This window comes from Hippocampus bargibanti, linkage group LG08 (genome assembly GCF_051943395.1).
Source record: "Hippocampus bargibanti isolate YZ-2025 linkage group LG08, ASM5194339v1, whole genome shotgun sequence".
In the NCBI taxonomy this organism is placed as follows: Eukaryota; Metazoa; Chordata; class Actinopteri; order Syngnathiformes; family Syngnathidae; genus Hippocampus; species Hippocampus bargibanti.
The window spans coordinates 1,236,626-1,263,081 of record NC_142741.1 but is presented as its reverse complement, the minus strand read 5'-3'; the positions used below and the strand labels follow the sequence as shown (position 1 = coordinate 1,263,081).

The window sequence follows — 26,456 nt, the reverse complement described above, 5'->3', positions numbered from 1 at the left end:
GTTCACTGTCACTCACACTCCAATTGAGATGCTCACTGAAGACATATATTTATTTGTGTAACCTTTTAGGTAAATGATAGAGATGAGACAGAATAAGAAGTTATCAAGTTTCATGCTTAGCTGGCCAACCAAACAAAAAACGCAGATGGCGTGAGGTCAATCTAAATTTTACAGACGCAGCAAGTTAAACTGTCATCTTCATCTAGGCTATCTGGCCTTGTACAGAATTTAGGACTTGGGGAGTCATTTTCGACTTCACAGGAAGAACTCATTAGCCAGGTTACAAATTGATGGAAGAGACAATGTTTTATTGCTTACGGCTAATCAAGAAAACTATGTTTTACTAATGTATCACTTAAATTTGCATCTACTCTCAATAAATAGCTTGGCAGAGGGCTGTGGAATTTGGGCGTCTGTCATGAATGACTACGTTCCCTGCCAGCAGTAAAAGACAATCTTTCTGGGTGCGAAATTTCGTCCACAGTGTCCGATCGAACATCGCTGACAGTAAACCTTCACCTACAACTAATCCAACACGTTGGGATGAATTAACCTGAATGCAAGGTACACACAAAAACAAACAAAGCCTGGAAGTTTTATTTTAAACTTTGTCATGAAAAATCTTCCTGGCTGCACAGTACTTTGATTTGACTAATCCAAAACCTCTTAAATCCCTTGCAATTTTATCAAGAGCCACCACGTCCAGCGTTATAACAGTCCTATTGTTCTGGAAACTGGGCCTGCTTGTTTTAATCAGCTTGAGAACTCTTTCTTCTAAGCTTTCATCTCAAAAGTCGGTCACACTAAAAGAACAAGAAAGCATTCATACAATCAGAAAGTCTTAAAATAAAAGAAAAAATGCCTTTAGAGAAATAAAGACGCGTTCCAACCATTTTAAGAAAGCATTCCATTGATTGTAAATAAATCCTGAGTTTTGTTGGATTGCTTCAAGACAAACTTAAACAACCCAAAAACATTTTTTGAGGCAACCAAAACTTGGTTTCAAGTGGTCAGGAGTTCACATTTGTGATGATACATTTCTTCCAACAAGACTTCAGTTGCAGCAGAAGGGGTCAAAGTTCACGGGGGCTAATCCGAAACTTAAAAACCTATTGCGAGAATTTCATCTATTTTTTTGAGTCTGCTTGATATGTTGCATTGATTTTTCCATGATCTCATCCACTGCAAGCCATTTGATAAGAATTTTGACAATTTTAACATTGTGTTCAATGTTAATATTGACACCAAATTTACCAAATTAAAGTATAGCACCTCTTCTTTCAACAGTAAAAAATGGTAGAACAAATGGTAGGTTGCACAAAATGGAGACAGCCACCTGTCCCAATGTACAAACACACTGATATCGATTTGAGAATGGGGCAACACTGCCCTCTACTGGCGGAGGTGCATTAGGCGAGTTGTTTGCCAGTTTGAAATTTATAATCGAGGAACATCAGACGTAGCAGTATCAAATGAGCGTGGAATGGATGGCTAACAATGTCTAAATACATTGATGTCGATTTGAGAACAGGGTGACACTGCCATCTACTGGCGGAGGTGCATTAGGCGAGTTGTTAGCGAGTTTGAAATTTATAGTCGAGGAACATCACACGTAGCGATGTCAAGTGAGCGTGCAATGGATGGCTAACAATGCAAATACTGATGTTGATTTGAGAACGGGGCAACACTGCCATCTACTGGCGGAGGTGCATTAGGTGAGTTGTTTGCGAGTTCGAAATTTATAGTCGAGGAACATCAGACGTAGCCAATGCAGTATCAAGTGAGCGTGGAATTGATGGCTAACAATGTGTAAATCCACTGACCTCGATTTGAGAATGGGGCAACACTGCCATCTACTGGCAGAGGTGCATTAGGTGAGTTGTTTGCCAGTTTGAAATTTCTCGTCGAGGAACATCAGACGTAGCGGTGTCAAGGTGAGCGTGGACGGGATGGCTAACAACGTCCAAATACACTTGAGTCGCCATTAGCGCGAAAAACAATGCTGAAGCTATTTGCGTGTCTTTGAAATGTCCTCTTTCGATTTACGAAAGTCAAAACGAAGAAAGCGGCTGCGACGCGTCAAAAGAAGCGTGATCATCTCCTGGAGTGACTCCTGTCTCGACTGTAGCTTCGCCGCCCGTGACGATTCCTGCTGCTCCTGGAGTCGTCGTCTCTGCTGTATCGGCGGTGACTGTTCCTGCGGCTCCTCCCCCTGCTGTAGCTCCGCCCTCTGCTGCTCCTGCTCCTGTCCCGGCTGGAGCTTGTGCCTCTGCTCCAGTGGCTGTGGCTGCGTCTCCTGTCGCGGCGAGGGCTGTCGCTCCTCCTGGAGGTCCTGAGGTTGCTGCCGCTCCCGCTCTTTCTCCTTCTGCCGCTACTGGAATGGCGCCTCCTGGAGCCGTGGTGGTGCTCCTTGGTGTGCTGGTTCCTCTCCTCCTCTTTCCTCCTCTCATCCTTAGTCTTCTTCACATCCTCGACCACCTTGCTCAATTTTGTCCCTTTACTCTTTCCAGATGTTTCAGAAGGTTTGGAGATGGGTTTCTCTTTGCCCTCTGCTGCCTTCAATCCATTTACCGGACCCAGAGTCAGCACGGACGTACCTTCACTGCCAGGATCTGGAAGCTCCTTGCTACTTCCGGAGTCCACCTGCTCCTTCTCGCAGTTCTTCTTCAGCATGTTGGAGAGCAACTTGTCCCTCAGTTCCTTCTCCCGCCGTTGGAGGTCCAAGGCCCGTTCCTTCTCCAGTTCCACCTTGAGGAGCTCCTCCTGTTGCTTACGCCGGCAGGCCTCCTGCTGCTCGCGACGCACCCGTTCCTCCTCCTGCCGTGCCTTCTCCTGCTTTTCCTGCTCTTCGCGTTCGGCGCGCTCCTTCTCCCGTTGCTGCTGCTTGAGCATCTGGGATGGAAGGAGAAGTTTGGTATGTAACTAAGACAAACTGACCAAACCACACAGCGCCACGGTGGCTGGCGGACTAGTTTTCCACACCCACTTTCTTTGAGTGCAGACGTGGCTTGTTATCGAGTGGAGTACTTTTGCTATTATGAGGGCAACTACCTCAACGACCAATCCAAAGGTAAATAAAATGACTTTATTATACAGTAGAGTTTATTTCTTTAATTACCATACAATAGCACATTTATTATACGTAAAATAAGGTGTATTTTGTATAGTTTTAAGGCTTATTTAGTAGAAAATTGTGTTTTATGGGGACCGAGAAACAGATTAGTCTCATTTTTAATGGTTTCCTATGGGAAATTGATGTTTGGAAGACACACTTTTCGCCTCACACACACTTTCTGGGAACCAATTATGTTCGTAAGCTGAGGTATGACTGTAGATAAAAGGTTCCTCAAGCGGTACCTTGGCTCTTGTCAGCAACTCAGCGATGAGCCGGATCGATTCCAGGTTGCGCTGGACCAACAGAAGCCTCCGTTCCTCCATGGCGATCTTCATCTGAAGCTTCTTTTGTTCCTCTTCCTGCTGCTTCCTCATCCTCTTCATGTTCCTCCTCTCTTCTCGCTCCTGCAGCTTTTGCTCACGCTTGCGTTGCTTCTCCTCCTTCTTCCGCTCACGCTCTTCTTCTTCTTGTTCTTTCTGTTTCCTGGAGAAGAAGAGCCCGGTTTGGTTAATATCCGCTGGAATAGGAACACACTTTCTTATGGTGTTGACTCTGAAATGGGCTTCGTACCTCTCCTGCTCTTTACGTCGTTCTTCTTCTTCTTTCTCCCGCTTCTTCTGTTCTTCTCGCTGCTTCTCTAACTCCTGCAGCTTGAGCCTCTCAAGGTTTCGCTTTTTCACAGCGGATTCGCCGAGATGCTTTGTGGTGTCAAACGTCACCTGGAGAGAATACACAAACCAAAATCATGGATCTGTACAAGTTTAAAGAACAACCGACACCTCCGGACAAGGTGCGCCCATAATTTCTAAAATCACTTCAAATGACTTCTACTGAGCGCATTTAACAAAGATTCCACCGGGAAAAAAGATATATTTTATGTTTTAAGACTCGCGCTGAATATTCAGGAAGTCTTGTTTTCGAGTTGATGACGATGCCCGAAGTGACGTCACGGAGGGAACGCCCCTGACCGAGAAAGCGACACAATGCATTTTGTGCACTTTTTTTTGGGTCTGAAAACACGGTGTTGACGGCGGAATTAGAAGGAAAATGACATAAATAACGCGATGGTGAATCGTTGTGTGTCGCAGCGTATTGCGGTAACACGCATAAAGAAGGTGTAAGTTGACACAAATTCCCAGTGGACAAATAAGCCCATTTTCAACAGAGCTTGTGCGCCATCTTGTGCATTTTCTGGGCGCTACATTGGAGTAAAGACGGCTCCAATTCATACGGAAGGACTTCTTGAATCGATTACAAACATTTATGCTTTCCTCTTCAGAACTATTTGAATCATATTCATAACTGGATGAGGAACAAGAAAGCATCTTCTCCGAATTCGAACTCTCTGAAGCCATTGTTTTGATTCTGGAGCAAGGCAGTTTGTGAAGGAGTATCCTGGTGTGACATCACGAAGAAAGGGGCGGGACTTTCTGAATCTGCCCAGTTTCGAACTCATTTAGTGGCAGTTTTGGGACACTTTTAAGTCATTTTTATTGATGTTTTACATTTGACTAAAAATATCAGCCTGCGTGTTTTGGCTATTTTAGATGCTATAAAAGGTTTTTATGATATCTGTTAGGAAACAAAAAAAATGGTGTCGGTTGTCCTTGAAGGATTCGGTGGCGTCAAGCAGGACGGTGACAATGAGCGTACCTTGATGTTGCAGGCCACTGCCTTTCCATCATCTCCTTTCAGCATCAACTTCATTCCGCGCATGGTGTCCATGGCCTTAGTGAAGCCGCAGTACTCGTGATACTGCACGTAAGCCTCAAAGTTCAGATGGCCTCCGAAACTAAATGTATTAAAGTTTTTATCCAGCATCTCTTCGCGATACGGATCCAGCATTGGGATGTCCACGTTGCGCACCTGAAACGACAAAATACCGTCCAATCAGAAGCAATTAAAATAGATTTTCTCTTATAATCTCTAAAAAACACTCAAGCAAGAGCGCAATTTTGTGTCGTAGCGATTTTGCAGAGAAGCCACAAAATAACATTTACCTTCCCAAAGGCCTCAAAGACAGCGATGAGGACCTCCTCACATGGACGGTCGGGAGAACCGCTTTGTTTCTGGCTGAACCAGCGGCAAGGCAAACCTTCCAGGTGAATCGTATCCGGCCGCTCACCAGGAAGAGTTTCGTTCATGTCTTTGGCATCTCGAAAAAACGAATCCCAGTCGTGTCTTGTTGGGAAGTCCACTTTGTTTTCCACTGCACGAACCTGCGAGGGCGAAAAATTAAAGTATATATCTTTCAAACTGTTTCCAGATTCATTTTAGCTCAGTAAAAGAATTAATCAGTCCTCAAAAAATGTCCTTTTGGAGGCTTACTTACTTTCAGTACATCAGTAAATCCACTCAGTTTGATGCTCTTCCCATCCAGGCGACTCAACAGACTCTTCACAACTGTTTTATTCTCCACTTCTCCCTCAAAACGAATAAAGTCCATTGTGCTTTTGGAGACTCGCAGAACCGAGAACTGGTCAGGTACCACCATGGCTTTTACTCTCTCCATTACCTCCCAGTTGGAGATGCTTTTTCCAGGCAGTTTGAGCTGCGGAAGCGTCACACTGATGGTCATTTTGGCGATGGGCTTTAAGTACATGTTGTGCTCGGCAGAGAGGCACACCGCCTCTGTGGTGTCATGTACAATGGTGGTCATTGCGGTAGACAGCATTTGAAACCTGGTGGAGGTTTGAGAAGACTGTTATTATTATTATAAAGGACTGAATGGTGCTCAGAATCCACAATACTAAAAATTAGCACACTATTTTTTTAGGCAAAGCGTTATTCAGTGAACGTGCCACAAACTGCAATTCTGTTTTGGAAAGGCATAAAAATGTTACATTGTAAATGATGAATGAGAGGTGCGAGTAGCTAAGATGACTGTATTTTGCGTGATCCAGACGTTCTCGGCATGTACAAGCTCCATTAGAAATGTTCCAAAATCTATATTTCTTCTTCAATTGAAAAAAATCATACCCAGGTGATGATTTGAAAGTCGGGAAAACCATGAGAAGCGATTTCCAAAGCCTGAGGATCATAAGATCGAATAAATAATGTTTTGGGTGTCGGAAATGTTACGGGCAATATTGATATAAATTGATATACAATATTGAATAATTGCGGAAATGTTTCAATTCGACGATATTAGCGGCTATGCTGCTTACAGCGAGGTATCAAGTACATGTTAGTTACAGGCTAACCTTGTTAGCATTGATAGTTCCTTGACTCGCACTTACCTTAAAACACCGCGCGCTTAATATGAACGAAGCTCATACAACTTCTCTTGGGAAAAAAATACATCTAACTATAGGACATCTGTCAATTTCTCGATAAAATACAAAAAAAAAATAGTTTTGAGAACAGCCAACGACCCGCGATAGAAAACGAACACGAGAAGCCACTTCCGCAACATATCAACTTTGACCTGAGAATGGACCAAGAAGTATCGCGCACCAACCTCTGCTTGTTTAGAACAGCGACATCATAAGGACATCTGGCAGTATTACAGATTATTTTGACGAATACGAAGATTGCCATCAACGATCTTATATGATTATTGTAGAATACAAAAATACATTCAATTATTATTACATAATTATTAGTAGTATTATATTTGGATTGGATTTGTCTTTATTATTCTCTCAGTGGAGAAATTTACACTACACAAAAAGTAGAAAAACAAAATACAGCACTTGCTGTAAAGGCAGCCACTCTTGCGACGCCATCTTGAAGTCAAACAACAACAACAACAAAAACGAAATAACAAATAACGTGACACAACACAAAAGACAAAGTAATTCAATCTTAAGTATTTTCTGGCCCATCTTTGTTGTATGAAGCAGTTCTAGATGAAAGAGGAGATGATCAAAGTGTCTTTTTCACCAGTGGATCCGGGACGTCATGGGGAAATGTGTACGTCTGCTACAAGCTAAATGTTGAAAGCAAACACAGAGCTGTAGCATCCATTGACGAAAAGAGACTGTCTCACATCTCTTGTCCTTTACTTATAGATTTGCAGATGATATTTTAGTTATGATCAAGATTATAAATATTGCAAAAAATATGTATGCATTTCTTGATTGATATGCCTTGTTTAGAAGCCAATAAAATTATTCATCCTAATACATTATTTCTTCCAAAAATCTAATATTCAGATGATGGTATCGAAAAGGGTTGAATTTTCAGTTGAATTAACATTCCTGATAGAGATGATGGTACAATTCCATCAATACGATTGACCAAATATGGCCTTTGGGAACTAAATGTGAGCTCGATTGAATATGGATTAGTGGAATGAGAGCACCGATTGGCACCCATTCCCTGAATAGATGGCGGAGAAATTTACATAACAGGCACTGTTTATGTAGGTCAGGAGCTGCAGTCAGACATCTTTGCTCTCACTCAAATCAGCAGTCATACAAAAAGCCGCCTAAAACAATGAGAAACGCAATGCAGTGAGTGATTCATTTACACCAACTGATCCAAGACGTTAAAATACTAAAAAAAAAAGTGCCATGTGAGGCATCGCAGCAATATACTGTGGACTCAACATGATGACTTTGCATGTTTTAAAGCCTCATTTAACATGCATGACACGTGCATGTTAAATGCGGTGAACAGGTGCGCATCAATGCGGATACAATAGTGAAAGCAATGTTGAACAGCTGCGACTATGGTGTGATTATCAAATTGCAGATCATCAAATTCCCATCCCTGTAAACACGAGGCAATAATACGATACTAAACATTGCTTTATTTCACATAAAAGGTTTGGACAAATACGAATAATCAACTTGGATATTACGCAATGGTAAATTGACAGTATTTATGTAAAGAGTGTCTCCCACACTCCATGCAGGTAAAAAATGATGTCATAGCACAGATTTTTACTTTACAACATGAAGTATAAAATACAAAATGGAGTCAGTCGTGCTATAAATGCCATCGGATCATTTTAAGAAAGGGTCACGTTCATCAAACAAGGACTTCAACTAATCACATTCTAATTTAAATGATCTATTCACTTCGAACAAAGACCAATCTATTAACACGTGTACATGTGAAGCGACACCATCTTAAAAAAAAAACAACCAAAAAGCATTCCAGTGTGTTGAATGTGACTGTTCTGGTTGGATTGCATATTTACCAATGCGTGCTACGTGAAGTTGTCAAGGTCCCTGAACTCATCGTGTTGTGTTCACTGACATTTAAAGAGGCACAACAGCATGAAATAATGGATAGAATCTGTCAACGTTGACAATTACACGCTTGGAATGAATATACTTGACCTTGGAGCAGAAATATGACAATTATAAGCAGATTTGATAATAAAAAAAGGCTCCACACCCCCCACATATAAACTAGATACCACATACAAGGCAACAGTGAAAAACATCACCCAATTTAGTGAAGAACAGAGAAATAAAATTTAGTTCATAATTGCTAAGTGTGACTATTAAAGAATTGAGGTCATGTTTGTCATTTAAGAATATTGAAAGTGACTAAGTGCAAAGAGAACAAACGTAGCTTGGATGTCAAACAATTGTCAATACAGTCATTAAAAATAAAAATACAAATAAAAAAGGAGGAAAAACAATTATTTTTAGTTGACCTGTGCAGTATAAAAAAACATTTTAATGAGTGCGTTTCCACCAATGTGAAATTATAAATTTCCCTTTCTGTCTACCCACACACACAAAAAAAATTATAAAAATCAAGGATGTAATCATTGTCCGTCTAAAATACAAAACAAAATTAAAAAAATGGTACCGAACTAAATTAGTCCCTCTTTGACAAATTGAAAAAATAAAGAACAAAAAATCAACTTCAGTGGAACGATAAACGTAGCGGAGTGTGGATGTCGCATAATTGTCAATACAGTAATTTAAAAAAAAAATGAATCAATCCATTTTTAGCTGAACTGTGCAATAGAAAAAAAATGATGAGTGCTTTACCACCAATGTGAAATTCCTAATTTCCCTTTCCGTCCTCCCACAAAAAAAATTAAATAAATGATGCAATAATTGTCTGTCTTAAATGTGAAATTACAAACTTCCCTTTCCGTCCACCCACAAAAACAAACAAACAAAAAAATAAATAAATGATGCAATAATTGTCCGTCTAAAATGTGAAATTACAAACCTCCCTTGCTATCCACCCACAAAAAAATAAACCAAAAAACAATAAATGATGCAATATTATTATTATTATTATTATTATTATTATTATTGTCCGTGTAAAATGTGAAATTACAAACTTCCCTTTCTGTCCAGCCACAAAAAAAATAATAATAAAAATAACGATGCAATAATGGTCTGTCTAAATTGTGAAATTACAAACTTCGCTTTCTGTCCACCCACAAAACAAACATTAAAAAAATTAACGATGCAATAATTGTCTGTCGAAAATGTGAAATTACAAACTTGCCTTGCTATCCACCCAAAAAAAAAAACAACCAAAAAACAATAAATGGTGCAATATTATTATTATTATTATCATTATTATTATTGTCCGTCTAAAATGTGAAATTACAAACTTCCCTTGCTATCCACCCACAAAAAAATAAACCAAAAAACAATAAATGATGCATCATTATTATTATTATTGTCCGTCTAAAATGTGAAATTACAAACTTCCTTTCCTGTCCACCCAAAAAAAAAATATATATATATATATAATAATTAACGATGCAATCACTGTCAGTCTAAAATAAATAACGTGTAGTAAAAAAATAACACTGAGAAACGCCATAGAAATAAATGAGAAGCATTGAATAAAAATCTACTTCAGTCATTGTGAAAAAAAAAGGGGATTGTGAGTTTAAAAGGTTGTCCGTAAAATACACAACGTCGCCGCGAAAAACTCCTTTCAGGTCACTTTTCATGAATGGACGTGCTTCTTCTTCAGCCACCTACGTCACCCAAACAGATTGGAGAGCGGCCGCGTTGGCTGCGAGCGACTGGCAAGCTCATCTCGCCTGGCCACTTCCCCCGTCTCCCTAAAGGAGGCGCTATGTATAATCTGCGCCCTGCGTCGCCCCCGCTGCAGCCGAGCGTTCAACCTGCTCAAGGACGACTTCCCAAACACGCCCCCCTTGGTCCTGCCGTTGGCCAACGCTTGGTCGGAGGTTCCCGCCGACTGGTTGAGGAAGCGCAGCGGGTTCAGGCTTCCCTGGAGCATTTTGGCCAACCTCCAACGTCCGCTGCCGACGCGTTCGTCATCGGGCTCGTCGGCCGCGGGCGACGTGACCAGTCGTTGCTCGCGCAGGTTTGGCGCGGGGAGGTACTGGAGGGCTCGTCGGCCGCTGTAATCCCTCACGTCGGGGTCCGCCTCCCAGTCCGAAAGCAGCACGCGCATCACCTGACCACGCGCAAGGACAATCGGCATGCAGTTAACTCATTCGCCGCCGGACAATGTGTAAAGAAATGGGTTCACTCCAGTGCCAGGGTTTTTGTCATTTTCAACCAAGAATATTGACTTTTAAAGGACAACCGACGTCTCCGGACAACTTGTGTCCATCATTTGTAAAATGGCTTCAAATGACTTCTACTGGGCGTATTTTAATAAGATTTCACCGCATATAGATATATTTTAAGACTGGCGCTGAATATTCCGGAAGTCTTGTTTTTGAGTTGGTGACGAGTCCTCACGTGACGTCACTGAAGGAACGCCCCTGACCGAAAAAAGGACACATTGTAGCAGTCCTTCCATCACGTCAATGGATTTTGCTGTACTTGTTTGGTCTGAAAACTTTGTGTTGCACCAAAAAGAGGCAGAAGAGGGCGACAAAGCTCCGTGTAAGGAATTAATCAGCCTGTGAAAACGGGCTGATTTATTCCTTACTTTGTCGCCATTTTCTGCCTCTTTTTTGATGCTACGTTTCCCGCCCCCAATAAACCTCAAAATGGCACGGAATAAATTCTTTAATCGATTGCAAACATGTATGCTTTCCTCTTCAGAACTATTTGAATCATATTCATAAGTGGATGAGTAACAAGAAAGCATCTTCTCCCAATCTGAAGCCATTGTTTTGATTCGTGACGTCACGAACAAGGGGGCGGGACCTTCTGAAACTGGCCACTTCCGGGTTCATTTTTTTGTTGTTGCAGATTTTGGACACTTTAAGTCACTTTTACTGGTGTTTTGCAAACTAAAAATATCAGCCTGCGTGTTTTGGCTATTTTAGATGCTATAAAACGTTTTTTCTGATGTCAGCTAGGAAACAAAAAAAGTGATGTCGGTTGTCCGTTTAAACAGGTTGACGTGTTGATATTCACACGAGCATGATGCTGTTTAAATCTTCTTCATCTTACCCGAGTGTGTCCATGCATGGCTGCCAGGTGTAGCGGCGTATAGCCAGCAGCGGACTTGACGTTGACGTTTACGGCCACGCCGTTGTCCTTAGCGAACATTAGCAGCCGGCAGAGCAGCTCGGCTTTGCCCTGCTTGGCGGCCCAATGGAGGCACGTGAAGCCGGTGACAAAGTCTTTCTTGGCGACCAGGCCGGCCTCCGCGGCCAGGAGGGGCCGCAGGCTCTCCCACAAGCCGTCCGAGGCGCACAGCATCCACTCGTGCTCCATCGGGTCAAGGGTCACGGACGGGCAGTCCTCATCGGTGGCCGAGGAGAGGAGAGACGTCGAATCGCCGTCGCTTCTCATCGAGTCTCGGAGACGCGGACCTCGATTGATGAGAGACCGTCGGACCTGTGGAGGAAGAAACGTATAGTCTGGATCGAGATTACACCGAAAACAAGTTATCATATTGAAAGGTTTCGTGCCGCCGAACGCAAGGTTCACAATAGAATCACAGAAAACCTGGGGTCAATCTGAGGTGAACAGACACAGCCCGTTAAACTGTCATCTTCATCATAACAATCATAATAAGAATAATATATTTCATTTCTAAGCGCCTTTCAAAACTCTCAAGGTCACTTTACAGTCACAGGATCAGTTTTCCTGCGGGTGAGCAGCGGCAGGCACACGCGCCAGTGTTCACTCAACCCAGAAGTAACTCAAATAGATAGAAAGCTAGATAGCTAACAGATAGCTAATAGATAACCAGCTAGACAGTTAGCTAACTAGCTACATAGCCATATAGCTAATGTAGCTAGCTAGCCAGGCAGCTAATAGATAGCAAATGGATAGCAAATAGACAGCCAGCTAGACGGTTATCTAACTAGCTAGAGAGCCATATAGCTAATGTAGCTAGCTAGCCAGGTAGCTAATAGATAGCAAATGAATAGCAAATAGACAGCCAGCTAGACAGTTAGCTAACTAGCTAGATAGCCATCTATCTAATGTAGCTAGCTATCCAGATAGCTAATAGATAGCAAATAAATAGCAAATGGATAGCAAATAGACAGCCAGCTAGGTAGCTCGATAATAGATAGGAAATAGATAGCAAATGAATAGCAAATAGATAGATAGCTAGATAGCAAATGGATTTCCAGCTAGATAGCTAGCTAGATAGCATAGTTAAATCCTCTTTGGTCCATTTTGAGCTCATTAAATCCACGGCCATGTTTGAATCACTTTTACACGAAAAGGACAGTTTAACAGGCTATGTCTGTTCACCAGATTCACCCCAGATTTTCTGTGCGTCCATTGTGGGCCTTCTAAAAATGAAACGTTTAAATATTTGTGTAGGAGATCTGGCCTTGGACAGAATTTAGGTCTTGGGAAACTCCTGTATCACATGAGTAATTTACGACTTGAAACTCCTTCACAGGAAGAGCTCATTAGCCAGTTCATGGAAAGGACAACCCATTAAAATGTCTATGTTCTGTTGTTTTATAGTTGTTGGTGCTTGGGACGTCCAGGGGTGTGATATTCAAATCAAGAAGACTATGTTTTACCAATGTATCACTTAAATTTGCATAGACTCTCAATAAATAGCTTGGCAGAGGGCTGCAGAAGTTGGGCGTCGGTCATGAATGGCTACGTCCCCTGCCGGCAGTCAAAGACAATGTGCTTGAGCCTTTATTCGCAATGTCCGATCAAAAATCTCGGACAACCAAAGACTTTTGCGGAACGAACATGGACATTGTGAGACTCACCTGAGGAGAACAATTCATCATCAGCTCAATAAAGTTCCTGCGGCTCCCTTTGGGTGTATTCATCTCAAGACTGTGTTCGAGGCCTTCAATGGTGCTATCCTCAGACAGGCAGCTTGTCAAAAACGCCCGATGGGACCCTTTGGACACCCTACGGGCCCCTCGGACAACTTGGTTTTGGGACGTGGCGGGGTGGTCCGGTTCCGGGACCCCGATCACCGGGGCGGACTCGCGCCGTCTCCTCTCCCTTAGTTTTACCTCCCCGGTTCCGATAAAAGTGGGAGGAGTCTTGATCTCTTTGGACTGGGCGAGGTCTGGCTGCTTGACGTCATCCATATCGCAGGAAGGTGGACTAGAAGCACCTATGAGAATTGTGAACGTGTTTTTGTCCACTTATTACGACTTAAACTAGCATGCACCTCAGAATCAGAATCATCTTTGTTGGTATATAGAAGAAGTGTATAGAACACAAGGAATTTGTCTCTGGTAATAATATATAAGGCACGCAGAATAGAAGCTAAAATAGTGATTGCGGTTGTGATATGCATCCGCTAGATGTTAGCATAAAGCTTCATCTTGTCTCCTTTCGAGTGGTGAAAAGTAGCACCAGGTGGGCTGCGCAGAGTCAATCATACTTTCACGATATTGAACGTGATTTCAAAAGTCTACAAACAGTTCTTCGCATGCCAAAAGAAACGCAATAAGATCAAGTGACGAGATGATAGCAGTTAGTTCGAGCAACGCTCACCTGTTCGCCGTTTGTCGTCAACGTCGCCGCTGACGGGATTGTTGTTGTCCGCCGTTCCGTGCACGTCGCCGTTGCACTCGGTGGCGTGCTCGTGGCTGTCCCCGTCCACGCGCGTCACAGAGCGCGCGCTCCTATCCTCGTTCAAACGCACGTATTTCACGCCGCTTTCCACTTCCACGACACCGAGTCGATCCACGACGCTTTTCAAAGCCTCCTCTTCTTTCAACGGGTCACTCGCGCCATCCCACATTGTCGCGAAGTGATCGATCAGCTCCATCTGTTGGACTCGCCCTCCTTTCCCAATTAGGAACTGCTGCACGGCCTGAAGCGCCATCATTTTCATTACAAATACTAACTAAATGATTCACGTGACACCAAAAACGTGTGGAAATTAGTCCGCTGTCATTTTGCGGTGGTTGACAGGCGATGACAGCATCCCTACAGGAGCTTCCTTCTTTCTTCCATCGTGGGATGATCAGTTTCAAGCCGTGACCGATAGGGGGCGCGCATCGCCATTAATCTCCTTCGTCATCGTGTTACGTTACCGCACTCCACGTACATTTGTTTTTAAGTATTGTGGGGAAAAATACTTTTGACTTTCAAAAAATAAGGAGTAAAATTAATGATTCATTATTTTTCTTCTTTGTTTGCATCCAAGATGAAAGTGTGCAAGTATGTAATACACAAAACAACTGCGGGTTTGTCTGCAGAGTTAACAAATTCTCCACACTTCGGGTACTTAAATGCAGCACGATGTCGGAATGTTCCAAATCGAAAAAAGGTTACTCTTTTAAACATCGGCTTGATAAAGCAATATGTCGTGCGTATTAATGTTCTAACTTGGTATTTTTTGAAAAAAACTATGTTACATAAATGGAAAACTTAAAGTGTACCTCCAACGAGATCGCATTTTATTTCGAATCACAAAGATTTCATTCATTCATTTGAGACATAATCATCTCCTCTTCAACTTGGTCTAGTCTATCCGTGGTGAGGCGGTCCCATTCAGGAATCTTGTGGGGGGGCAAAAGAAAAGAATTAGAGTTTAAATAAGTTTTGTTCTCCTGTGTCTGGTACTTTTTGGGGAATTCTACATTCCATCGAAAAGACATGTCTTCTTCCGATGTTGCACTGCAACCGGTTTGTATTGATCTCTTTATTGTTCTCGGTAATAACATAGTCGAGAAGGGAGTGTCTGAGGATACAATGAAGTAAGCTAGTCGTTCGTACAACTCGCGCAACTTCTATCGTAAGCATATCAAGTAACGTTCCCTTGGACACAACATGGTTTGTTTACAGAAATCAAATGTCTGTTCAAGCCAAATGTAAACTTTTCCAGTTCTTTACTCATCGGCTTAGAAAGATCTATTAAACAGAGGGGCGTTAGCTGTCTGAAAGACGTAATCACGTCATCCAACTGACTGCCTAGAAGTTTGGGAGACGTTGGCATTTGGACTTGCACTCACCCGGAAACCTTAAACGTTTTTAAAGTCATTTATAACACGTATATGGTTTCATCTTTGCCTGCTAACAATAGATATGTGATCAAATGATACAGCATAGTTGCACTAAACTAAATAAGATTATCATGACGTGTTTCACTTTTGTGGTAATAAACGTGTTGCAATAGAATAGAATACATGTACCTGCAGTGTTGTGTATTGGAAGCTCTTGGACAATCACAGAATACAGTATTATGGCACGTTTGTATGTATGAATAAATAGTTCTTTAATCTTTGGTGTGTATTTTATTTCGTTTTGAAGTGTTGTGTTTTTGAATTTTGTGATGTGTGTTTTATTTAGGATAAGGGAGTCCGTCCCCTCTCTTTGGCAGGCCACGTTGGTTTTGACAGCCTCCCAGATCAATTGGTCAACAAATCCACCGATCAGGGATTCTGCTTCAACATCCTCTGCATTGGTATGCTGCTTGACAATCATACATAATAAAAAAACAACAACAATGTTAACACAAATAAAGTCGCATTAACTCATTCACGTGCAAAAATGTGTCCACTCCAGTGCCTTCAGTGCAGCGTAAGAAACTTTAACTATGTTTTTTCATCAGAAAAAAAAGAGTTAATTCCTAAATTATATGGGTTTGGAGTTATATAATAAGAATAATAATGCATTTAATTTATAAGCGCCTTTCAAAACTCTCAAGGACACTTTACAGTCACATAATTTTTTTTGTGCGGGCGAGCAGCGGCAGCCATTCGCGCCAGCGTTCACTCCACCTGGAAGTAACACAGCAGCAGGTAGCTAGGTAGCTGGCTAGGTATCTAGGTAGCTCGCTAGCTAGATACATAATAAATAAATACATAAACAAATAAATAAAATACACAGATCAATAAAGAAATAGATAGGTAGCTATATGACCTTGAAATGAGGGCGGTTGTCCAAAATATAATGCAATACATACATATTGGTTTAGATCGCGCTTTAACATCAGTTGAAGCTGCGACAAAGCGCTACCATGGAAAAAAGGGAAATGCTGCCCCCTCGTGGAAGGGAAAAAGCATTACTGGAGGGCTGACCAGCGCTTTATCGGCAGTCCCAGCAAGAAAAAAAAAACGAACAAATTGGGGAATGGCGCTCTACGTCATATTTTCACTTCCCGCATACATTCGGGAATGGCAGCGTGCACAGTGGCAAAAATAATAATAATAATCATAATCATAATAATAATAAATTTCATTTTAAGTGCCTTTCAAAGCTCTGAAGGACACGTTACGTTACAGTCACAGACAAGCATAGGTACAATAATAAATAAAATACAATCACAAATAGAATACAATAAATAAAATAGAGCAGCTGAAAGCCCTGTCCCCCATCGTGCTGACATGGGTGGGGGGGGGGCATACAGGGGTGGAGGGAGGAAAAGGATCTGAGGGAACAAGAGGGAATAGAAATAATAATAAACTATGGACCTCTTCATAAATCCGCTACATCTTTCAAAGTTTCTGCCTTTGATGCTAGCTATTTTCCTTGTGTAAAATGAAGCATTGCTGAAGGAAAAACAAGTCAAAATGTTTTGACAACGGCACGTGAAGAAAAACACATTCAGGGGTGGAAAAAAAAAGAAAGCAGTTTTACTGCTTATCTTCTTTTGAAATATGATCCTGATCTGTCTTCAGGTGAAACTGGTATCGGCAAGTCCACCCTGATGGACACTCTGTTCAACACCAACTTTGAAAACTTTGAGTCGTCCCATTTTGAACCTGAGGTGCAGCTCCGGGCTCAAACCTACGACCTGCAGGAGAGTCACGTGCGACTGCGCCTCACCGTAGTCAACACGGTGGGATTCGGAGACCAAATGAACAAACAAGAGAGGTCGGTCCCAGCCGAGGCGTGTGATTTACGACCGTCACCGCTAACCCATCGTCCGTCTGTCTTCTAGCTATCAGCCCGTGGTGGACTATATCGACAGGCAATTTGAGAGTTACCTTCAGGAGGAACTCAAAATCAGGCGTTCCCTTTTCAACTACCACGACTCGCGGGTCCACGCTTGTCTTTATTTCATCTCTCCGTCGGGACACTCCCTTAAGTCCCTGGACCTGGTCACCATGAAGAAACTGGACAGCAAGGTAAGTAGGTGGTCAGTTGGCAGTCATTGGCCATTGAATCGAATTACAGGTGACTTACGACCACGCCCGCCTCCCTCCGTGGCGTCCGAATCAGGTCGTTTGCAAGTCATTTAGCATCGAGTTTCTATTCAACATTTAGAATGGGTTTTGACTTACGACCATTTTGACTTACGACCGTTTGGTCGGAGCGGAACTAAGTCGGATATTACCTGTATTGCCCCCATGTTTAAAGGACACCATTTTTTTGGTTCCGAACTGACATTAGAAAAAATGTTTTATAGCATCTAAAATAGCCAAAACACGCAGGCTGATATTTTTAGTCAAATGCAAAACACCAATAAAAATGACTTCAAGTGTCCCAAAACTGCCACAAAATGAGCTCAGAACTGGGCACATTATGGAAGTCCCGCCCCCTTGTTCGTGACATCACGCCAGGATACTTCACAAACTGCCTTGCTCCAGAATAAAAACAATGGCTTCAGAGAGTTCAGATTCGGAGAAGATGCTTTCTTGTTCCTCATCCAGTTATCAATATGATTCAAATAGTTCTGAGGAGGAAAGCATATATGTTTGCCATTGATTCAAGAAGTCCTTCCGTATCAGTTCGAGCCGTCTGGACTCCAATGTAGCACCCAGAAAATGCACAAGATGGCGCCCACCCTCCATTGGAAATGGGCTGATTTGTCTGCTGGGAATTTGTGTCAACTAGTATCAAATAGTAGTCTTGGTGACACACACAACCATTCACCATGGCGTTATTTATGTGTTTTCCTTCTAATTTTGCCATCAAAACGACGTTTTCAGACCAAACAAAGTACCCAAAATGCATTGTGTGTCGCTTTCTCGGTCAGGGGCGTTCCCTCCGTGACGTCACTTAGGGCATCGTCATCAACTCGAAAACAAGACTTCCTGATTATTCAGCGCGAGTCTTAAAACGTAAAGTATAGCTATATGCAGTGGAATCTTTGTGAAATGCGCTCAGTAGAAGTCATTTGAAGTGATTTTACAAATTATGGACACAAGTTGTCCGGAGGTGTCGGTTGTCCTTTAAAACCGTCATCAAATCAGGTGGTCGCAACCTTTCCCATGCTCTCTTGTGTGTCACTGCCAGGAAGTGCCAGCAAACCCAGAATTAGCGTGTGAAGAGTCGCGCACGCTAAAAAGCGCTGGAATGTCGCTACACAGGCACAAGCACACGCTCCAACTGTCCTTTTGTGTCGTTGTACAGACAGATAGGCGGAGAGAGAAACATTTGTCCGCCGCCAACACACTTTTTTTCCTTTTTTTGGTGGTTGTTGTGTAGGGGCTGAATCTGGCATTGAAGCTCGAGCAGGAAAAACATTCCAGTTTTTGACATGCGCCCGTGCGCAGACAGTCAGGAATGCGGTGGTGGTTCGGAAAGCAAAGTGGGCTGAGCCACAAGAAAAAAAAAAAAACATCGGAACTTATCTGTGATGTTGACTGAAATTTCTTCTTCTTTCTTCTCTTCTCTTTAACTCATTCACTGCCAGACAACGTGCAAAAAATAAGTCTACTCCAGTGCCAGTTTTTTTTTGTCATTTTCACTCAAATTGCAAGACCTTAAAAAACCTTAAAATCTCTTCTTTCATCGTTAAAAAACAGTTAATTCCTAAGTTATTAGGATCTGGAGTTATCTGAGATTGAAATAGGGGCGGCTATACAAAATACAATACATATTGATTCATAAAGCGCTTTAACAACAGCTGAAGCTGTAACAAATAGTGGTGTGTCATTCACGAACAAACCGGCTCTTAGAGCTGGCTCTTGGAAGTGACCGACTTGAGCAGGCTCTTAATAGAGAGTTGCTTATTGGACCCGATTCCTCCTCCCCTTCAGTTAAAGTCGGACGTGATTGGTCAAAATATGTGGTAGGAGACACCCAATGACACACATGAATAGAAATAAAGAGACTCTCTTCTTTCATCAGAAAAAAATGAGGTAATTCCTAAGTTATATGGGTCTGGAGTTATCTGAGATTGAAACGGGGGCAGCTGTACAAAATACCATTTATATGGAGCTTTAACAACAACTGAAATGACAAAGGAGTCATTTGGGAGCCAAAAGAACCGGTTCTTCAAAACGAGCCGTAATCCCCATCACTAGTCACAAAGCGCTAACATGGACAAAAGGCAAATGCTGCCCCCTTGTGGAAGGGGGGAAAAAAAACAATTGCCAGAGGTCTGACCAGCGCTTTATCGGCACCCGAGGGCCTTGACTTTGACACCTGTGGCCTAGGTGAACATCATCCCCGTCATCGCCAAAGCAGACACCATCAGTAAGAGCGAGCTGCACAAGTTCAAGATCAAAATCATGAGCGAGTTGGTGAGCAACGGCGTCCAGATCTACCAGTTCCCATTGGACGACGAGGCCGTCGCCAAGGTCAACACGACCATGAATGTTAGTTAAGCGCTCGTCTGATCGCCTCCTCCATCGGCCTTGTGCGCTCTTTTATTTATTTGTATATTTATTTGCTGTGTAGGGCCATCTGCCTTTTGCCGTGGTGGGCAGCACGGAAGAAGTAGCCGTGGGCAACAAGATGGTGAAGGCTCGTCAGTACCCATGGGGGGTCGTCCAAGGTGGGTGATGACGTGATTCACAATTGCGCAAGGGGAAGGGAGGAAAGGGGTATTCCTTGCTTTTCAACACGTTGTATTTTCTACCTTGACTCCTAATATCTCCAGATTTATTTTCCATCCTCTCCCTGATGATTCACTTTCACTCATTCACTGCCAGGCGATGTGCAAAAGTGTGTCCACGCCAATGCGTGCCAGGGTTGTTGTCATTTTCATTTAAATTGCAGGACCCACCGAATATTGACTTTTAGGACTACAGAAACATTGAATTCAGCATTAAAAAAAACCTTCTTTCAACCTCTTCTTTCATCAGAAAAAAAGTTAATTCCTAAGTTATATGGGTCTGGAGTAATCTGAGCTTGAAATGGGGGCGGCTGTACAAAGTACAATACAATACATTCATAATGATTTATATAACTATTTAACAATAGCTGAAGCTGCAACAAAGTGCCAACGTGGACAAAAGAGAAATGCTGCCCCCTCGTGGAAGGGAAAAACATTGCCAGAGGTCTGACCAGTGCTTTATCGGAAAAAACAAAACCTGAATAAAATCGGGAATGGCGCTCCACGTCACACTTTTCTATTCTCGAATAAATTCGGGAATGGCAGCGAATGAGTTAATTTAACCTCATATTTTCATTTATTATTATTATCATAATTATAATGATATATATTTATATAAATTATATATATAATTTCATAAATAATCAGGCCAATGCCCTTTCCAATATATTTCAAAAGAGTGCTTTGACCCCATGTTGGGATCCAGTAACTATGTTGATGTGAGGTGAGGAGCTTTTCTGTAGACAGCCGGTTGTCCTGTCCAATCGAAAAGTTAAACTCGGCCGCCATTTTGTGGCGGCGTCGCTAGAAAATTCAGTGAACCACGCCCCGTATTAACTGACGGAAAATGGCTGGCGTCCCGCAAGGATCCGCCGCGTGACCCCTGCGTATGCGCAAATAGCCTGTCCGCCATCCCATAATACCACCCTCCGCAGTGGAGAACGAGAGCCATTGCGATTTTGTCAAGCTACGGGAGATGCTAATCTGCGTCAACATGGAGGACCTGAGGGAGCAGACGCATACGCGCCACTACGAGCTGTACCGGCGCTGCAAACTGGAGGAAATGGGCTTCAAGGACACCGACCCGGAGTGCAAACCCGTCAGGTGAGCGCCGCGTCGTCACGGCTCAATAAAGGGGACAGGTGCGCGATAACGACCGTATCTGCGTGTCCTCGCAGTCTGCAGCAGACCTACGAAGCCAAGCGTCAGGAGTTCCTGGTGGAGCTGCAGAGGAGAGAGGACGAGATGAGGCAGATGTTTGTGCAGAGGGTTAAGGAGAAGGAGGCGGAGCTTAAAGACGCAGAGAGAGAGGTGACAAACCGCTGCGATGTGTGTTGATTCTTCAGTTTGTGTTCCAAATACAGTGATACCTCGGTTTACGAAGCCCTTGGCCTACTAACTTTTCGGTTCACGAACGTTAATTTTATGAACATTTTACCTTGGCATACAAACTATTTTTCGGGATACACACGGAGCGCCACCATGAGTGATGTGTCGTTGGCGAACGAGCCCGTTCTCCTAACAAGAAAATGGCAGCCGGCTGTTTTTGTCCTCTATTACCCGCCCGCAGTCTTCGGTTAAAGCCACGTCATTGGTCAAGAACGCAGCAGTGAGGGGAGGTGGTTTAACCATTAAAGACACAGGCAGACGACACAGAGAGAGTGAGAAAACGGATTTCAACTTTGCTAGTTCAAAGGTAGAGTGTAGACTGCAAGGTTAAAATATCCCATCAATCAGCCTCCACAAATAACCCGCACAAGCCATCTGTACACTTGATGCAAAAAGCTATCAACCCAGCTAAACAAAACACAATTGATGAGGAACAAGGTAAAATGATGGCAGAGAAAGCACCGACAAGGGATCATTCCTCAAGATGGTGAAAGAAGAAGCCTACGACCATCACATCACGAATTTATTATACAGTACAGATTATTTCTTTAATTATAATAGCATAGCACATTTATTATACATAAAATAAAGTATATTTTGTGTACGTTTAAGGCTCATTTAGTAGAAAATTATGTTTTATGGGGACCTGGGAACGGATTATTCTCATTTTAATGATTTCATATGGGAAATTAATTTTTGAGATACACACTTTTCGCCTTACACACTCTGTCTGGGAACCAATTAAGTTGGTAAGCCGCAATATCACTGTAGATGATTTTTTTTCAGTAAAGAAAAAATATGAATTGATTTTGTTTTCCAGGAAACCAGAAGTGCTAAAATGCTAAGTCAAACAAAAATTGGGTTAAAAATAAATCCACCTGCTGTCCTCCCCCCCTCCGCGTTGCAGTTGCAAAGCCGCTTTGAGCAGCTGAAGCGCCTCCACGCCGAGGAGAAATCAGCTTTGGAGGAGAAGCGGCGCCTCCTGGAGGAAGACCAGAGCTCCTTCGGCAAGAGGCGCGCCGCTGCTCAGTTGCTCCAAGCTCAGAGCCTCACCGCCAACGGCAAGAAGGACAAAGATCGTAAAAAGTAAGGGGAAAAAACATTCATTCTTAAATTTTGTGTCCTTTCAAATTCCCGAGACTGCCACTAGATGTACCGCTTGGTTTACAAACCTTTCGGTTTACGAACGTTAAATTTATGAACAGTTTACCTTGGCATACAAACTATTTTTCGGGATACACACGGAGCGCCACAATGAGTGATGTGTCGTTCGCAAACGAGCACTTTCTCCTAACAAGGAAATGGCAGATGACTTTTTTTGTCCTCTATTACCCACCCGCAGTCTTCGGTTAAAGCCACGTCATTGGTCAAGAACGCAGCAGTGAGGGGAGGTGCTTTAAACATTAAAGAGACAGCCAGACGACAGAGAGTGAGAAAATGGATAGAAAACAGTGAAATTTGGACTCGTTTCAACTTTGATAGTAGACTGCAAGGTTAAAATTCCCTTCAATCAGGCTCCACAAATAACTCACACAAGCCATCTGCAAAAAGCGATCAAGCTAGCTAAACAGACCACAATTGATGAGGAACAAGGTAAAATGATGGCAGAGAAAGCGCCTACAAGGGATCATTCCTCAAGATGGTGACAGAAGAAAGCTACGTTCCTCATCAAGTGTTTAATGCTGATGAAAGCGCCCACTTCATTCCATCAAGCCATCAACGACCATCACAAAGGTCAATAAAACCACTTTATTATACAGTAGTTTATTTCTTTAATTATAATACCATAACACATTTATTATACATAAACTAAGGTATATTTTGTGTCGTTTTAAGGCTTAGAAAATTGTAAAATTATGTTTTATGGGGACCTGGGAACGGATTATCGTTATTTTAATGGTTTCCTATGGGGAATTATTTTTTGGGATACACACTTCGCCTTACACACACTGTCCGGGAACCAATTAAGTTCGTAAGCCAAGGTATCACTGTGTGTATGTATATATATATATATAAAACGGTATATGTGCGTGTGCACCCCGCCCCCTCACCCTTTTTCTCATTTGTCATTCTCATCCCTGCTTTCTGATTCTGATTCTAAACCAGTTCTGGCTTCATGTGATGAATTGAGGAACGGAAACTCCAGTGTGACCAGCGACATCATTCCCAAAATTTTTGCCGGCCAGTCTCAAACACTAACCTGAAGCTTCCCACCACCATCATCATCATCATCATCATCATCATCATCATCATCATCATCATCAGCAACACGTTTTAATCGCCAAAGATAAGACAGTCCGTTCTTATGTGTACACATTTATTCTGAAATCTAATGTGTGGGTTTTTACGCGTTTCTTTTTGTTCATGTATTTTTTTAATAGAACTACATGATACCTCCTTATGTTGCTTTTTAAGCTCTCCGCGGTTTCCGTGGCTCCCGTTTGTTCACTTTTGGGCTTCATAACGGACCTCACCTCCAATGGTTTCAATTGCGCAATTGGTTTTGTTTCAATATCTATTTGCTATCTAACTAGCTAGCTGGCTACCTAGCTAGATATCTATTCGCTATCTAACTAGCTAGCTGGCTACCTAGATAGCTACCTAGATAGCTATCTAACAAGCTAGCTAGCTAGCTATTAGTTAGCTAGCTAACTTTCTATCTATTTGAGTTTTTCCAGGTTGAGTGAACGCTGGCGCATGTGGCTGCCACGGCTAACCCGCAGAAAAACTGATCCTGTAACTGTAAAGTGACCTTGAGTTTTGAAAGGCGCTTAGAAATGAAATGTATTATTATTAATTGTACATTCGCGTTTGTGATATTGTAGATAGATAGATAGATAGATAGATAGATAGATAGATAGATAGATAGATAGATAGATAGATAGATAGATAGATTGATGGCTACCTAGCTAGATTGATGGCTAGCTAGCTAGCGCAGGCGGAATGGCCGCAGAGAACAAAGAGGCATTTGTACGACCTTTGTCATTCATCCTAAAAAATTAAGTCCTCGTCATCTTTTGCTCTGGTTCGATTTTTCTTGATCAATCTGTCAATAGTTTTTCAGAAGGCGACCATCACCTCCATAATTTTTTTACACATCTGTTACACGTGCCTTATATGTGTCCAGCTGAAGAAAAGAAAAAAAAAACAGTTCTTGTACACGCAGCGAAACACGCGAATGCCTGATGGAGGGAACCTTTTTGTTTTTGAACTACACGCGTATTTATGAAATAAACAGTGTTACTCAGGAGGCTTGTTGTTTTTTTCTTCGTTGAATAGAAATGACAAACTGATTCTAAACAGGATGGATAGCTGGCTAGCTCAGTAGATAGCCAGATCGCTGGTTCGCAAGCTAGCTAGCTGGATGGATGGATAGATAGCTAGATAAATAGATGGCTAGCTATTTAGATAGATGGCTTGATAGCTAGCTAGATAGATAGATATAATACTCAAAATACAATCTTTCAATCTTCAGATAGCTAGCGAGTTAGATGGATAGCTAGCTAAATAGATAGAGGGCTAGATAGCTAGATAGATAGATGGCGAGCTAGATAGATAGATGGCTAGCTGGCTAGCTGGTGATCTAGATAGATGATGGATAGATAGATAGATAGATAGATAGAGCTAGATAGATAGATAGATAGATAGATAGATAGATAGATAGATAGATAGATAGATAGATAGATAGATAGATAGATAGATAGATAGATAGATAGCTAGCTTGCTAGGTAGATATAATACTCAAAATACAATCTTTAGACACATTTATAGCCAAAGAAAATTACATGCCGCCACCTGGTGGTAAAAACAATCCAATTCCATAAAAGTGTCCATAAAAATATGTTTACTGTATATATATTTTTTTTAAATCAATAGGCATTTATTGCAAAAAAAATCCACTTGACATGAAAAAAAAACCCCAATCAATTCAATCACGGGTCATCAGTACAAGACGATGCATCATGATCACATGGCCAGTGCCGAGCATGACTTCAATGGCACCAAAAGGCCTAGAAATAGTCTGCACAATATAGAATTCCATACTTTTTTTTGTTGCTCTTTTTAACTTTACCGTTTGCTGTACACAAAAGAGAGACCTGATGAGCGTCCATGCCGGTTTTTTGTTTGTTTTTAATGTGTAAGCGCTACATACCGATGCCTCCCCTGATATCCACTCATTCTCTCTCACACATACACACACTCACAAATACACACAGTGAGTTTTTTCTGTGCTTCAATCTCAGAAAAGGAGACGAAGGGGGAAGTAGGTAGATCGTGTGGCAGATGTAAACTAGCTTGGATTGACTCTCATGATGTAAAAAAAAAAAAGCATAAAGCAGACTGTACACTCGCTTAAAGGACAACCGACACCATTTTGTTGTTTCCTAACTGACATCAGAAAAACGTTTTATAGCATCTAAAATTTGTGTCAACTAGTATCAAATAGTAGTCTTGGTGCAACACACAACCATTCACCATACATACACCATACATATTTATGTATTTTCCTTCTAATTTCGCCATCAACACGAAGTTTTCAGACCAAACAAAGTACCCAAAATGCATTGTGTGTCGTTTTCCTCGGTCAGGGGCGTTCCCTCCGTGACGTCACGTAGGGCATCGTCATCAACTGGAAAACAAGACTTCCTAAATATTCAGCGCAAGTCTTAAAAAAGTCTTTTTTTTCCCGGTGGAATCTTTATAAAATACGCTCAATTGAAGTCATTTGAAGTGATTTTACAAATTCTGGACGCAACTTGTCCACAGGTGTCGGTTGTCCTTTAAGACTTGTACCCCCAAAAAAATGACAAATATCATCAAGATTCAGTTCGCAAAGCTTTCGAAACAGGTCGAATTTGCGAGTTCTGCAAAATAATTGATGAGAATCACAAATATTTGAAATGTCAAC

At 42.1% G+C, this 26,456-nt stretch overlaps 4 protein-coding genes across 7 annotated transcripts in view; 1 reads left to right on the top strand and 3 right to left on the bottom strand.

Annotated features, from left to right (window-relative positions):
* Positions 1-26,456, bottom strand: part of znf148 (zinc finger protein 148) — a 103,596-nt gene that overhangs the window by 74,983 nt on the left and 2,157 nt on the right. The gene's annotated exons all lie outside the window — the stretch shown is intronic.
* Positions 75-6,519, bottom strand: akap17a (A-kinase anchoring protein 17A). Of its 3 annotated transcripts, XM_089002768.1 has the most exons (9): positions 6,355-6,519; positions 6,095-6,145; positions 5,631-5,796; positions 5,448-5,540; positions 5,116-5,334; positions 4,769-4,981; positions 3,686-3,834; positions 3,358-3,598; positions 75-2,892 (listed from the first exon to the last, which is right to left on the bottom strand). In XM_089002768.1, exons 2-9 carry the CDS (start codon positions 6,124-6,126, stop codon positions 2,095-2,097), a joined length of 1,911 nt encoding a protein of 636 aa, XP_088858894.1. In that variant the 5' UTR covers positions 6,127-6,145; positions 6,355-6,519; the 3' UTR covers positions 75-2,094. The 3 variants fall into 3 exon arrangements, with proteins under 3 accessions (XP_088858894.1, XP_088858892.1, XP_088858893.1); XM_089002766.1 differs by having other exon boundaries at positions 76-2,892; positions 5,448-5,796; XM_089002767.1 differs by lacking the exon at positions 6,095-6,145 and having other exon boundaries at positions 77-2,892; positions 5,448-5,796.
* sowahca (sosondowah ankyrin repeat domain family Ca) lies at positions 7,858-14,402 on the bottom strand. The gene is made up of 4 exons (XM_089002590.1): positions 13,918-14,402; positions 13,173-13,531; positions 11,431-11,820; positions 7,858-10,477 (listed from the first exon to the last, which is right to left on the bottom strand). Exons 1-4 carry the CDS (start codon positions 14,258-14,260, stop codon positions 10,034-10,036), a joined length of 1,536 nt encoding a protein of 511 aa, XP_088858716.1. The 5' UTR covers positions 14,261-14,402; the 3' UTR covers positions 7,858-10,033.
* septin10 (septin 10) lies at positions 14,899-24,795 on the top strand. 2 transcript variants are annotated; one of them, XM_089002698.1, is made up of 10 exons: positions 14,899-15,057; positions 15,721-15,835; positions 17,052-17,247; positions 17,315-17,501; positions 19,758-19,919; positions 20,002-20,098; positions 21,094-21,262; positions 21,337-21,469; positions 22,455-22,633; positions 23,654-24,795. In XM_089002698.1, the coding sequence occupies exons 1-10, from the start codon at positions 15,028-15,030 to the stop codon at positions 23,667-23,669; spliced, it is 1,284 nt and encodes a 427-aa protein (XP_088858824.1). In that variant the 5' UTR covers positions 14,899-15,027; the 3' UTR covers positions 23,670-24,795. The 2 variants fall into 2 exon arrangements, with proteins under 2 accessions (XP_088858824.1, XP_088858825.1); XM_089002699.1 differs by lacking the exon at positions 23,654-24,795 and having other exon boundaries at positions 22,455-22,637.